The sequence below is a fragment of the Pelophylax lessonae genome, assembly GCF_965119305.1.
Source record: "Pelophylax lessonae genome assembly, chromosome: 4".
Taxonomy (NCBI): domain Eukaryota; kingdom Metazoa; phylum Chordata; class Amphibia; order Anura; family Ranidae; genus Pelophylax; species Pelophylax lessonae.
In genome coordinates, this window is record NC_138771.1 from 140,509,842 (window position 1) to 140,524,264 (window position 14,423).

Consider the following 14,423-nt stretch of genomic DNA (forward strand, 5'->3'; position numbering starts at 1 on the left):
TGCTAATGAGGCTGCATTGCTGGAGACTGCTGATGAGGCTGCATTGCTGGAGACTGCATTGCTGGACACTGCTGATGAGGCTGCATTGCTGGACACTGCTGATGAGGCTGCATTGCTGGACACTGCTGATGAGGCTGCATTGCTGAACACTGCTGATGAGGCTGCATTCATGGCCACTGGTGAGATGTCATTTGATTAAAAAAAAAATTGTTCTGAGTTCAAAGCTGTTTATTTTAAATTTAAGCTTTTTTCCTGAAATTTCTACCCTAATATTAAGGTGTGTGTTATACGTTGGCGCTTGTTATATGCCGATAAATACGGTACTTTCTTTTTTTTTCAAATTTCTTTATTAAACAATTAACAAGTATACAGAATATGTATGATGGGCATACAAGTCCAGACTATAGCATAAGAAACATCTGAGCCAAATATCTGTACAGCAATCCACATTACAGAAACGGTCAAGTCAAATAACACATCGGTGGCACTGTAACAATGAGTGGTATAGCGATCCCCAGCCACTTTTAACGTGGGGCGTGGCTTTTGTCAAAAACTTAAACGATGTTCATAAAGTCAACTGGAACAGCATCCTCATGAGAACCGTAGGGAGGATGTGCAGAAAAACCTGGACCTTGCAGGGCAAAGGTGAGGGAAAACACGTGAGGAGGGGAGAAACAAGTGGAAGGGACACGAAAGCCAGAAAGGGAAGGGAAGGAAAGGCCAGGGGGGAGAGAAAGGAAAAAGAAAGAATGGCGAGGAGCAGCGTGCCGGTCCTGAGACAGACAAAGGGTAAATGTTAAATGTTTGGCCGGAGGTGAGAGATCAAGTAAAGTCCATCCCGTGCGGGTGGCCCCAACGCCAGTCATACAGTAGGTGAACCAGGGACTCCACTCAGAGCCAATCCCTCAGCGGACAGGATGAATGTGTTCCAGCATGCCCAGGTTTTAGTGTATCGCTCCTTCCGTCCCTGCGCCCTGAGCACCAAGTCCTCCAAGTCATTGAGCCATTTGACTCTACGGAGCCAAAGTGAGATCGTAGGAGGAGAGGTGCTTTTCCAACAGAGGGCGACGCAAGATTTAGCCGCATCAGCGAGATGTCTGAGCACAGATCTTTTATATCGCTTAGGGGCAATGCCCGTGCAATGCAGTAAAAAGAAGGCCGGGTCATCCGGGATGACCCGTTCCGTCATCAATTGGGAGACCCTACGTACTTCCAACCAGAACCCCCGAATCAGGGTGCAGTGCCAGAAAATGTGGGACAAGGTGCCTCTCTCCTGCAGACACCGCCAGCACCTATCCGACGATTCTGGGAAAACGCGTCTCAATTTATCCGGTGAATAGTACCAGTGCATAACGGTACTTTCATATCTATTTATTAATTATAGCAGCATAAGGATTAAAAATAGTTCCTGTTGATAGAGAGAGTGAAGTTCCACTTTAATGGAAGTGATCATTTAGTTCTTGAATGACTTTCAGCAGCCAATTTAATCTATTGCTGAATATGTGACTTCTTTATCTTAGGCTGGGTTCACACTGATGTGAATTGGATGAGGGTTTCTCCGCATCCAATTCGCATGTCAGGAGACTGTGACCGACTCTCAATGAAGTCCATTCACATAGCTCCGGGATGGCCGCCGAGTGAATTGCACAGGAGTCCTGTGCGTCTTCTGGACCGTTTCAGGTCCGAATTCAGCCAAAAATTGAGACCGAAATCGAACCTGAAACTGTGAACAGGGACGCACCGGACCCGTGCTGTAAACCACTCCACATGGAGGTGTGAACCCAGCCTTAATCCCTACCTATGTTCCAGTTTCAGCTGGTGCTTAGGCCACTACCCCAGGTTTCTTGTTTAAGGTGACTCCTTGCTCTTACAGCCTCCTATAAAGCACTGTTTCTCAACCTTTTTTCAGTCAAGGCACCCTTTAAGAATTATGGACAGTCTCTAAGCACCCTCCAAAATTATGGAGGCACCCCATTCTAAAATGTAAAAACTATTCTAATAGTGTTACATAATGCAGCAATATCCGCACAGGAAACCAAACACTATAGGATATTTATTCTTCTAAAGCAAATAAACTTTTTCAAATTGGTACTGACTAGTATTCCAATGTTTCTCTTCTCCCTCACTCAGCTAATGTGACCCCATCACTGATGGGGAGGGGCAGGGGAGGGTCAAACAAGGATGACATGTAGGCATCTAGAGTAGTATCTACTCTTCATCATATTAAATAATTGCCTCTGAATTCTATTACTACTGGTTTTAGTAATAACTTAGGACTTAAACTTTAAAGGGCAGGTGCAGACAGGCATCTAGCCCACTCACACTCCTGTAGCAGGGTCTGCTCGGACAGGTTCTGCCATGGTGTTCTGTCTGAGCATTCTCCAATAAAGTTTCTTGTGGATTATAACAGCGGTGTGCGGTCCTTCTTTTTAACTGCCATAGAGCTGTATTTTTATAACAATTATAAGCAGATGTCCAGAGTACAACCCCCCCCCCCCCCCCAACATTAGATGTCAAAAGCCCTCCACCATCTCTTACATAACAGTTACCCCTCTTTACCTTGTTCTGCTGATGGGAAATGTTTAGGGGCGGAGCTGATAAACAGTAAATACAGGGTCTGGAGGAGGACCAGAGGAGGGCTGGAGTCAGCTGCCCGGAGTCTGCAGAATGCTGAGACCAGGGGAGGTGGAGAGGAGGCTGTGCTGTGGCTGCACAGAGAGGTGCAGGGTCTGTCCTCCTCTCTGCTGAGACAACGTAGGGGCAGAGATGAGGGGGGTGCCGCAGTTGCAGGAAAGGTGTGAGGGCCACATGAAATGGCCTGAAGGGCCGAATTTGGCCCGCAGGCCTTGTGTTTGACACATGTGCATGTGTGGTCTTCTTTCTCTACGATGTGTTCATAAATGGAAACGCACAGCCCTGATGGCACTCCCCTGCACTTCCCTCCCTCCTCCCTTCTTCAAGCTAACAGACTGACTGTGGACTGCACTGTCCACTGTTAACACTTTCCTGTGAAAGTAAAACTGTTCAGCTAAAAAACACAGAGGCTTTATTTGTACTTTGAAGTATAAAGGCAAAACTTTTTTCTTTAGATTTGGTGGTGAGGGGTTAGAACCACTGTCAGTTTTCTTTTCTGTCTGTGCCCCATTTCAGAGTTTTGCTCTCTCTAATTATTCTGATCACCAAGGTCACTGAGAATGAAAGTGACGGTATATCCTAAATTTTGACCTGTCTCTAGAACAGAAATAGAAGTGGAATTTTTTAATGGGCCCACTTATTCCTGTCTAAGCGGGGATATCCCTCACATTGGAAACATATCCTCTCACTTCCTGTTGGGTCTACAGGACAGGAAGTGAAGGGAAATCTTACTAAGGAGACACAGATAGCAAAAAACTGAGAGTAGTTTTAACTCTCCCCTACACCATAAAGAATAAAGCCCCGTACACACGTACCGATCGTCAGCCGAACGATCGGCCGTCTTTTGTCCAGGGCTGTCGTGTCGGTTGAAAACTGCAAAAGACTGCACATGAATTTTGTCGGCCAACAACAGCTGACTGCAGAAGTGATGTCATGTGATGGTTAACTTTCCGTGTGTTTTGTCTTTTCTGAGCATGCCCAGTCTTGCAAATCTGCTGTTTGTCGGCCGAATTCTGTACTGACTGGCGAACAATCGGCCGTTCTGGTGTTGGCCTACAAAAATTTTAAAGCTTGCACATCAGATTCTTTTCGGCTGAAAGTGCGCTGTCGGCTGTTGGAAGCATCATACTAACAAGCCTACAATCGGCCGATCGGTCGTCGGCCGAATATTTACGGCCGACAATCGGTACGTGTGTACGGGGCTTTAGAATAAAGTTTTGGTTTTAGATATAATTTAAGATTTGCCTGACATAGTTTCAAAATGGTGTTAAAGGAGGAGATATGAAATATTCAATCTCTTAATTATTAATCACTTTTTTATTTAAAAACGACCAGCAAAAGTCTGGCAGTTCATTAAATAGGCTGAATATGGACATGTGTGTTTAGTGGTGAGGAGCACAGAAATCTCATTGATGATGGCCAGCGCAGAGTTAGGGGGGGGGGGGTTGAGCTTGGCCCCACCCCCATCTATGAGGAGCTGCCAGTTGTAGATTCAGATATTGGCAGCAGTTCTTCTGGCCAACAGAAGACATTGAGAAGGGGAGTTGGTTGTGTAAGGTGCCAGGTTTTGAGATTACAGTGCCTGTGTCAGCCCCAGCAGAAGCAAGGATTGGGTGGGGGTGATGTGAGCTGATACGGGGGCCGTATCTCATTGCAACGCAGGCTGACCTGATGCAGGGACTGCTATGGATTTGCTTCTTGCTGGTATGGCAATGGAAGAACAAAACAATCCTGCGCCCTTTTCATTAACGTACGCATGTATGTTGTGGTGTGCTGCAGTGCATGTTCGTTGTACTTGGGAATTGGGTGCCGTCAGCTAGATAGATGACATACACAGGTATGCTGGGGTTTGTTCTTATTTGTAGTTTAGGACAATCTTTTCTTACCTTCTCAACTTGTTTGGGATTTCCGGAGATAGCCAGACGCTCAAAGTTCAGCTCTGCTTCCTCTGCTTCTCTGCATTTTTGTTCATACATTTTCTTTGACTAAACAGGGAATAAAATAGACATAATCCTATGACATGTGTTTACTAAAAGTGTTATACACTATATTACCAAAAGTATTGGAACTCCTGCCTTTACACATGAACTTTAATGCCATCCCACTCTTAGTCTGTAGGGTTCAATATTGAGTTGGCCCACCCTTTGCAGCTCTAACAGCTTCAACTCTTCTTAGAAAGCTGTCCACAAGGTTTAGGAGTGTGTCTATGGGAATGTTTGACCATTCCTCCAGAAAAGCATTTGTGAGGTCAGGCGCTGATGTTGGACAAGAAGACCTGGCTCACACTCTCCACTCTAATTCATCCCAAAGGTGTTCTATCAGGTTGGGGTCAGGACTCTGTGCAGGCCAATCATGTTCCTCCACCCCAAACTCCCTCATCCATGTCTTTATGGACCTGGCTTTGTGCACTGGTGCAAAGTCATGTTGGAACAGGAAGGGGACATTCCCAAACGGTTCCCACAAAGTTGGGAGCATGAAATTGTCCAACATGTCTTGGGAGGCTGATGCCTTAAGAGTTCCCTTAACTGGAGCTAAAAGGCCAAGCCCAACCGCTAAAAAACAACCCCACAACATAACCCCCTCCACCAAATGATTAAAACCACTGCACAAAGCAAGGTCCATTAGGACATGGATGAACACATTTTTTAAAGGGGGGGGGGGGGCATACTTCTACTTTACAAAGGTCATTGGAACAATTGAAGTTTTTGGCACCCATTTCATTTTTATAAAGCAATAAAACATGTACTTTATTAGTTGAGTTAAAAAATTTTCACCGATTTTTTGGCCAGGGTTCTATTTGTATAATTGGGCAGATACTTTTTAATGTACCCATACTTCAACTTACCTCCATTGTCTTCTTGTACATGGACACTTTATTCTTTTGTAGGCAACCCATGGCATTCTCATACTAAGTGAGAAAACAGTAAGATTCATTAGACTGAAATATACCACTTGGGACAATCTTTAGACAGCCGCAATAACATCTCCTATTTTGAAGTTAGTAACCCAACTGGGTAAAACACAATAGCAGATTAAGGCTCCTTTCACACGGGTAGTAAGAGGTCTTTAAAACAGGTGGCTATGCTGTAGTTTTAACCCCCATTTCCCACCTAAAGCTAATCAACAGCTGGTGGAGGCAGTTTACATGCCATGGTCATGATTATTTGTGCCATGACAAATGTAACGTGCCATGCCCAGTTGACAGGCAGCGGCACCTACCATACAAGTCGATGGGTCAGAGCTGCAATCGTGAGCCAAACACTTGGCTTGCAGTTGCAGTGCATTCACTCCATTATAAACAGCTTTTTGGCAGAAAAAAAAAGACATGCATTCAGAAGGTGACAGTAATTCCTCCTGTAAGGGTAATCCCAATACTCATGGGTTTCAATAACATTTTGACTGTTGAAGCCAGATTGAAAATTATATTTATTTAGACAAACATGTAGATAAAATGACATGTTTGGAGAGCAAGTAAATCAAATTACATTCTGTTGGCTTAATGAACATTGCTCTAACTGGCTAGGGTTTGTAATACACTTTTATACACTACAATGGGTGGCACCTAGCTATCTAATTTCTTTTGAAGTCCCATCTGATGACATCTTGGAGTCTTTTGGTATGCGGACGGCCATTCACATAGATGTGTGACTTCCAGTTTAGTTCCTTGAACAAATCTTTAAAGACTTGAGATAGCAATCTTGCAAATGAGGGGCTGAACACAACAGCTGCTCTAAAATATGACTTCTCACACAAGATAAATCCAATATATCTGCTTAATCACAAATCCATGCCCGATAATCATAAGTAAATATTTGATAAACAAAATGGCTGCTTCCCTTTTCCTCATCACTCCCAAAAGCCTGACAACGGCCAAGCAGCTATCTGAAGAGCAATTCACTGAGAATTGTTTTTTAGTGCATTGGCTAACCAAGGACACACATGTTTCTTTTGAGGTTTATTAGCATTACTATATTCCTTGCCTATGCAGTTTTACACTGACACCGATGCTGGGCAGTTAGTATGATCTCAAAGATGAATATCCAAAAAAGGACCACAGTGCTTAAAGGCTACACCTTTAAAGCTCGATTCCAGTCACATATAAATTGCACAAAAACCTAAACTTATAAGGCTTTTTAATGCAAGTGGTTAAAGCGGAGTTCCAGCCTAAACACACACTCACCTGTCCAATGGTCCAGCGATGCGGCCGCCCGAAGCCTCGCTCTTCTCCCTCTTTGTCTGCGGCGCCTGCATCACTGGTGTGGGCACCTGGCAGTGACAGTTTTCGGCTTCACAGCCGGGTACGCACTACGCATGCGCGAGTTTTGCTACGCGTCGTGATTGGCCGGCAATCTTCTGGGACCTCTGACATGTCCCAGAAGATTGCAGGGAGGGAGGGGGAGAGGAGAATTTCCACTCAGAGCGCCGTGGCACAACTAGGTACCCGCTCCCCCCCCCCAAAAAAAATAATGACATGCCAAATGTGGCATGTCAGGGGGTTAGAACTGCCTAAAGTGGAAGTTTCACTTTTGGGTGGAACTCCGCTTTAAGTAACTGAATTTGATTTGGTATCAGCCTCTTACAATGCCCGTACAGTGGAGCTCAGACTTTGGGAAGAAGAAGCACAAGGAACCAATAGTTGTATTAAACTGCAGCTGGAAAAATATCTGGTCTCCTTCACTGCTTAGTGTGACAGGGCTGTGTAAATCTGAGAGATGGATGGTCAGAAATACATACTTTTTGACATATCCCTTACTCTTACTTCTCCTCCTAGCTCGTTGCTATTTTTTTTTTTTTTTTGTGCCAGTCTGTCAATTTTCTTACCCTTGTTATTGCATTGCACTTTAAAGTGTATCTATGGTCAAAATGTAAAATTCTATTTTCACTTCCACATTGTATTTCTGTAGCACCCTCCTAGGTAGGAGCTAGGTAGGTGTATATAGTTTTTGGTTTCTCTGCCTAACAGGGAGACAGCCAGGTAAATCTAGGAGCTGTCTGCTTAACAGAGAGCTGCGATTCTTAGGTCCTGCCTAGTGTGCTCTGATGCTGCTCATCCTGGCTTGATGTTTCACACTGATCCAATAGTAATACAGTTTATTGGACATTGGGAGGAAACCATGCAGATGAGAGCAGGGGATATCTGTATAGCCCTGGCCAATAGGCACTGGAGGGGTCCTGGTGCATGCTGGGTGACTGTATTTATAGCTGAGGTGCACATGTGGCTCCCGGTATTTGGCTGGAGAGCGGAGTCTAGGTGGGGAGGGGCCTCTCCCCAGCACAGGCTGCCATGCAGCCTCAGGTGGTCGACCTGAGGGCCATAATCAGAGATGATGAAACCCAGGGACTCTTTTGAGGGCTGATGGAGGATGTCCATGGATCTCATCTGGTACTACGGGAGAAGGTGACCTGCTGACAAGGGTCTTGTGAATACAGGGATCCTAGAGACTGTTACTGTAAAAATCCCCCCTTGGTGCTAGAAAGTCAGCGGGCTGGGTATAAGCTAAAGGGAATACTGGCTATTGTTCTGAAGATACAGAGTTCACTGAGTCTGCTGCTAACACAAGCAATGGACTTATTCTTCCCATGCAAGTGTTGTATGGTTCAGCAGAAGATCTGCTAACCAGTTCCACTAAGTGAGGCCAAGTGAGTTGAATTTGGAGTATCCCACTAATCCCTTCTCCTATCCAAGTTTTCCAAATAAAACAACAAAACAAATCCCCTAGACTAGTCATTGGAGACAACGAGCAAAAGTGTGTGTGTGTGCACCTGGCAGCATATAAAAATACCCAGTATCTGGCAACAGGATAATCAGTGGGAGACCCAAGATAGATCCATACTCAGCAACTTCTATGGGGGCAGTGCTACATTTCAATGATTTTTTGGCTTTTTCTTATTAATTCCTACACATTTCCTTTTTTTAATTCTGTGACACCTATCCACTATGCCCCGTGGGTAGGCATAGAAGTTACAGAGCCTGTCTTTTGAGTTACAGAGGTGCTGAGAGGAGGAGTTTCAGGAGGCGGAGTCAGTACAGGAATCACAGCTTGCAGACTGCAAAGTACCATGGGATATGTAGTTCTTATAAATTGATAGTCAACAGCAGAAAAGCTGCAAAGCATGCAGGGGATCCAGGAAGTTGTGGAAAGTGAAGACCAACAGACAGGCAATACTTACAACATGAAAGGAGGTTTTTCAAGTAAGCCTATATTGGATTGCCAAAATGATCTATTGTTTGTATTGTTATTACACTGCTGATGTTATAAAATAAAAGTATATGCTGTAATCAAAAAACTCCTTTAATGTATAACTTTTTTTCTTTTTGATAAGTGTGCAGAGGGATTAGTAAGGTTGTCAAGCTTTTATTGCTGTCTGTGTCCTGTTGGGGAGAATCACCCTCTCTATTTGTCATGATTACCGTTATCATCAAAAGGGAAAGTGAATAAAAATCCCAAATTTTGGTTAGTGCCCAGAACAGTAAGGCTGGCCATACACAGTGCAAAGTTCACACAATTCCCCCATTAATACAGACAGTGTTGACAGGGGAATCAGCAATTGTTTTCTCCTGGTGGGGAGATGGGGGCTGGCTGGGGAAGCTGTCCCTGCTTGGAGAGGAAAATGAGTATTGCTCGCAGCTATAGCAGCCATTAGCGATAATCGCAAGAGTATCCGGCAGGCTGGTTGTACCCAAGTTGATCAATCAATCAACTTGCTACATTCAGCCTGTCCACTAACCATTCAGCAAAAAATGGCCGAAATTTGAACCCTGTATGGCTGGCCTAAGAGAGGGGGCATCTTCCAATAGGGACATCAGTGACAACCAGGGATTCCCTCAGTTTGAAGGGACTTCCTCTCATTTCCTGTTGAGGCTATCAGACAAAAAACTGACATGCGTTATAACCATAGGCATGCGCAAGGGGTGTGCCAGGTGTGCCAAGGCTCACCCTTATCACATGCAATGCCGATTTCCTTTACTGCCCGGGCTTCCCCCGTGTTGCACAACCACCTACCCCCCTTCAGTGATACTGGCTTCCATCCTCTGCTGCTGCAGGGGATGTTTCAGAAAGGAGAGGGGCTAGTAAATATGTAATTTACTGGCCCCTTTCTTTTCTAAATGAACACAGTGAACACAATCACTCACTGTGTTGATCCATAATTGAAGCATAGTAAACTGTGTTCACTATGCATCAGTTTGTGAATGAACAGGAAGCCAATCAGCACAGAGCACTTCCCATTCATTCACTGTGCAGTGCAGCTGAGGCTGCTGAGAAAGGCATGTGTGTTTGAGTTTTGATGTGCACCCTCTAATGCAATAGGCTGCGCACACCTCCCTTACACTGTCCAACATGAATCAAAAAGACTTGTCTTTAGTCCTACTGGAACATTGCTGAGATAAATCATAAAGTTCAGGTAGGGAGGGGAAATCCATAAACACAAACTGAATGAAAAATACACAATGCACCCTTCCTGGTGTACTGTACATAGTAACCAATCAGCTTTTAACTTCAGCTTGTTCAAATAAAGAGTATGTAAACCAATATTTCATATTCCTGATGTGTGTCTGCTGTACCATGTACTTGTATAAATACGTCTTCCTGTTCTCTTTGTATTCCTTGCCTTTGTGTGAAATCTCTGGTGTCCTGCCAGTCCCTCTGCTTCCTGATTACAAACTGACCACAATAGGCAGGGGAACACACCGTGGTCAGCTCTTTAGCTATGCTGGGAACTCGACCTGCTCTCCTCCGATGATCGGACTTGTCCTGACACGTTGTGTCGTGTCGTAGTTGGTTGTTTTGCAGGCTGGCTGGGAGGTGTGCTGGGAAATCTTTTGCTTGTTTGTGATAAGTACTGTATTCTGCAGCAAACATACCTTTTTCCTCAGTTCCTTTTGTCTCTCTCTAAAGTCCTCCAAACTATGCAGTTCTTCCCTCACAGTTGCTGCTAGTTGAATGTGTGAGTTCCCAATATTCTCAATTTCTGCAATAAGACAAAGCACATCCAGAAATAATGGCACACACAAAGGGCGATATTTACTATATTGTTTCTTCTAGTATAAGTTACTAAACAAAATCACTTTTCTAGAAAAACAATCAAATTCTATTCCTTTTTAGTAAATCAAGCCCATAGACGTGCATGGTCAGAGGCAACACCACTGTGTAGCACTTCAAAGCAAGAAGTAGAGCTCGATGTACAGTATGCAAGGACAAATATGGCTGCCCCTGAATGCATACCTAATTACAAATTATACATGGAAACAAGGCTTTATTAAACATTAGCACATAATGGCAAGAATATTTACCTTATGCTTGTTGTGCCCCGCTTAAGGCACTTATATAACAGGCATCACTAAATATTGGACCGCGGTCTAAATCCAGACCGAGTCACTGATCCATAAGGACCCACAGTCATGCCATTTCTTAGCTAGTTCTGTCCCCAGCCTCCCCCCACTGTCATTATCACAGCAGATCGGAGAGTTGGAGGCAGTAGAGATTGAAAGCAAAAGGCACAGTAGCATTGCATGGAGGACGGGAGTGGGAGCTGCCTGAGATAACTTCACAGATTAACTAGCAGGCAGAGTTGTATAAAGTACTCGAAAACCATACTTGAGTAAAAGTACAAGTGCTCGATCAAAAAGTGACTTGAGTAGAAGTGGAAGTGCTCGATCAAAAAGTGACTTGAGTAGAAGTACTAAAGTATTCAACATTTTTTGTACTTAAGTATTGTAAGTAGTTTGTTTTAAAATTTTGCTACTCAAGTACTGAAAGTAAAAGTACAAGTACTGTGTTATGTAGTTATTAAAGAAAGAAGTCAAAAGTTTGAACATCATATTGTTTTTTATTATTTAAAATGCAGCTTTTATTTATACATACAGTAGCTTTTATTTTCGTATGCGCTGATAATACACATGTTTTGAGCTTCATGAAACCTGCCATCTACTGTTCTGGCAGTGGTCATTTTTATAATTGTAACGAGTAACTATGCAGCACAAAAAAAAAATATCGGAGTAAAAGTATTGAAATCATTCAAAGAATGTAGTGAAGTAAAAGTGGAAGTAGGAGAAAAAATTTCTACTCTAGCAAAGTACAGATACCGCCTTTCTGTACTTAAGTACAGTAGTGAAGTAGTTCTACTTAGTTACTATACATCTCTGCTAGCAGGTGATTGGTTGCTAGCACACAGAAACTGGAAAGTCCATTGTCTTTTTAAACTTCAAGAGAATGGCAAAAAAAAACTTTCGCTGTACTGTACTCTGAGAAGTAAAATTGTATTGGTTTTGATTTCCATGTTTTATTGGAGAGTTTAGCTGAATTGTGCTGAATCAGAAGGTGATCATACCATCCAGACAGATCAAAATCTATGAAAGTATGTCAATGCACAAAGTGGAATGTGAAACAAAACAAGGCCTTTTGGATGATACTCCCACTGCTGTCAATCACAGCCAGTGAGCCAATGAGGAGAGAGAAGGAGCGAGATTGCTTTGTGCCCCCCATAGCAAGCTGTGTGCTCTGGCAGCGTCGGCATTAGCCACGAGAAGAGGAGGATTGGGGTTGCTCTGTGCAAAACCACTGCACAGAGCAGGTAAGTATGACATTTTTGTTATTATTTTTTTTTTGCATTTAAACTTGCCCTTAATATCACTTTAAGTTCTAGAACAGAGGTCTCCAAACTTTTCAGTACAAGCGCCACATCGTTTATTTTACAAATATTCATGGGCTTTAAAAATCATATTAATTAACCACTTCTGGACCTGAAGATTTCCCCCCTTAACCACTTAAGCCCCGGAAGATTTTACCCCCTTCCTGACCAGGGGGTATTTTTTGATTTGGCACTGCGTGACTTTAACGGATAATTGCGCGGTCGTGCGACGCTGTACCTAAACTAATTTGACGTCCTTTTTTTCCCACAAACAGAGCTTTCTTTTGGTGGTATTTGATCACCTGTGTGATTTTTTGATCACGCGCTATAAACAAAAAAAGAGCGTCAATTTTGCAAAAAACAATATTTTTCACATATTTTTATATGAAATTCCCCCCAAAAAAAAGTAAAAATCTAAATGTTTTAATATTTTCGGCCAATTTGTTTCATGCTACATATGTTTGGTAAAAAAAAAAATGCAAAAAGCGTATTTTGATTGGTTTGCGCAAAAGTTATTGCGTTTACTAAAAAAAGGGAAAGATTTTTGTCATTTTTGTTGTTTTTTTTTTTTAACGTGTAATGGCGGCGATCTGCGATTTTTTTTGCGGTACTGCGACATTGGGGCGGACAGATCGGACCCTTGACTGACATTTTTGACACTTTTGGGGTTACCAGTGACATTTCTACAGTAATCAGTGCTATATATATGCACTGTTACTGTAAAAATACACTGGCAGTGAAGGGGTTAACTTTATTTGAGAGGGAGGGGCTGTGTGTGTCCCTAGGGGCGTGATTCTAACTGTGATTGGCTGTGGCTTGAGCTGTAGTTACACTGATCAACGGTCCTACATAGTAGAACCGTATGATCAGTGTTTCTACACAGGGGAGAATGACAGGCAGCTTGTTTACACAAGCTGCCTGCCTTTCTCCCTCTCCCCCCGACGATCGCAGAGTGAGCGGCGGACATCGGGTCCGCCGGTCACACACGCGGGGGGGTCCGTGACTGCGCGGGAGCGGGAGCGCGCCACCGGCGGCGCGCGCTCGCTCCCCAGAGCCTCACAGGCTAGTGACGTAAATATACGTCACTTTGCCTGTGAGGGGCTGACCGCCGCAGTAAATCTACTTGCGGCGGTCGGCAAGTGGTTAATGACCAGGCCATTTTTTGCAATTCGGTAATGCGTTACTTTCACAGACAATTGCGCGCTCGTGCGACGCTATACCCAAATAAAATTGATGTCCTTTTTTTCCCCACAAAAAGAGCTTTTTTTTTTATTTTGGTGGTATTTAATCACCTCTGCAATTTTTGTTTTTTGCGCTATAAACAAAAAAAGAGCGACAATTATGAAAAAAAAAAAAACAAAACAATATTTTTCACATTCTGCTATATAAGATTCCCCATAAAAAATTCAAAATCTAATTTTTTCATAATTTTAGGCCAATTTGTATTCTGCTACATATTTTTGAAAAAAAAAAATCCCAATAAGCGTATTTTGATTTGATTGGTTTTGCGCAAAAGTTATTGCGTCTACAAACTAGGGGAAAGATTTATGCTGTTTTTATTTATTTATTTGTTTACTAGTAATGGCGCCGATCAGCGATTTTTAGCGGGACTGCGACATTGTGGCGGACAGATTGGACTCCTAACTGACATTTAAGACACTTTTGGGGGGACCAGTGACATTACTACAGTAATCACTGCTAAAAATATGCACTGTTACTGTAATAATGACACTGGCAGGGAATGGGGTTAACCCAGAGGCGGTCAAAGGGCTAAGTGTAAGCCTAGGGGGTTCTAACTGTGGGAGGGGGGGGGGGCTTGTAAAATCAATACAGAGACCTGTTTTCCTAAATAGGCAATTGCGGCCGCCGGCCCCCGTGGATCGGCTTCCCCGCTGGTGGCTGGTTGGCAGTCGGTTATTATAAATTAATGACTAACATTTAAACGAATTAATACATTTTTTCTTATCAGCTTTATATGATTTAGAGCAACAAAGAAAAATCTTCAATAAAACAGCGAAAATAAATTTCGGAATCCTCCTTAACATCGGGGTTCTCATGAAAAGTCCCCTTTACATCAGAGTTCCTATCAAAGTCCTTCTTACATGAAAGTCCTCTTACAAATCATGGTCCCCTCTTACATAGAAGTCCCAATCAGAGTC

At 43.3% G+C, this 14,423-nt stretch overlaps 1 protein-coding gene across 1 annotated transcript in view; it reads right to left on the reverse strand.

Moving 5' to 3' along the window:
- Window positions 1–14,423, reverse strand: part of PSTPIP1 (proline-serine-threonine phosphatase interacting protein 1) — a 135,726-nt gene that overhangs the window by 24,114 nt on the left and 97,189 nt on the right. Inside the window, exons 5-7 of the mRNA XM_082252856.1 lie at window positions 10,499–10,605; window positions 5,480–5,542; window positions 4,521–4,619 (exon numbers count right to left, since the gene is read on the reverse strand). Of these exons, the coding sequence (XP_082108982.1) occupies window positions 4,521–4,619; window positions 5,480–5,542; window positions 10,499–10,605 (269 nt within the window). The remainder of the gene's footprint in view (window positions 1–4,520; window positions 4,620–5,479; window positions 5,543–10,498; window positions 10,606–14,423) is intronic.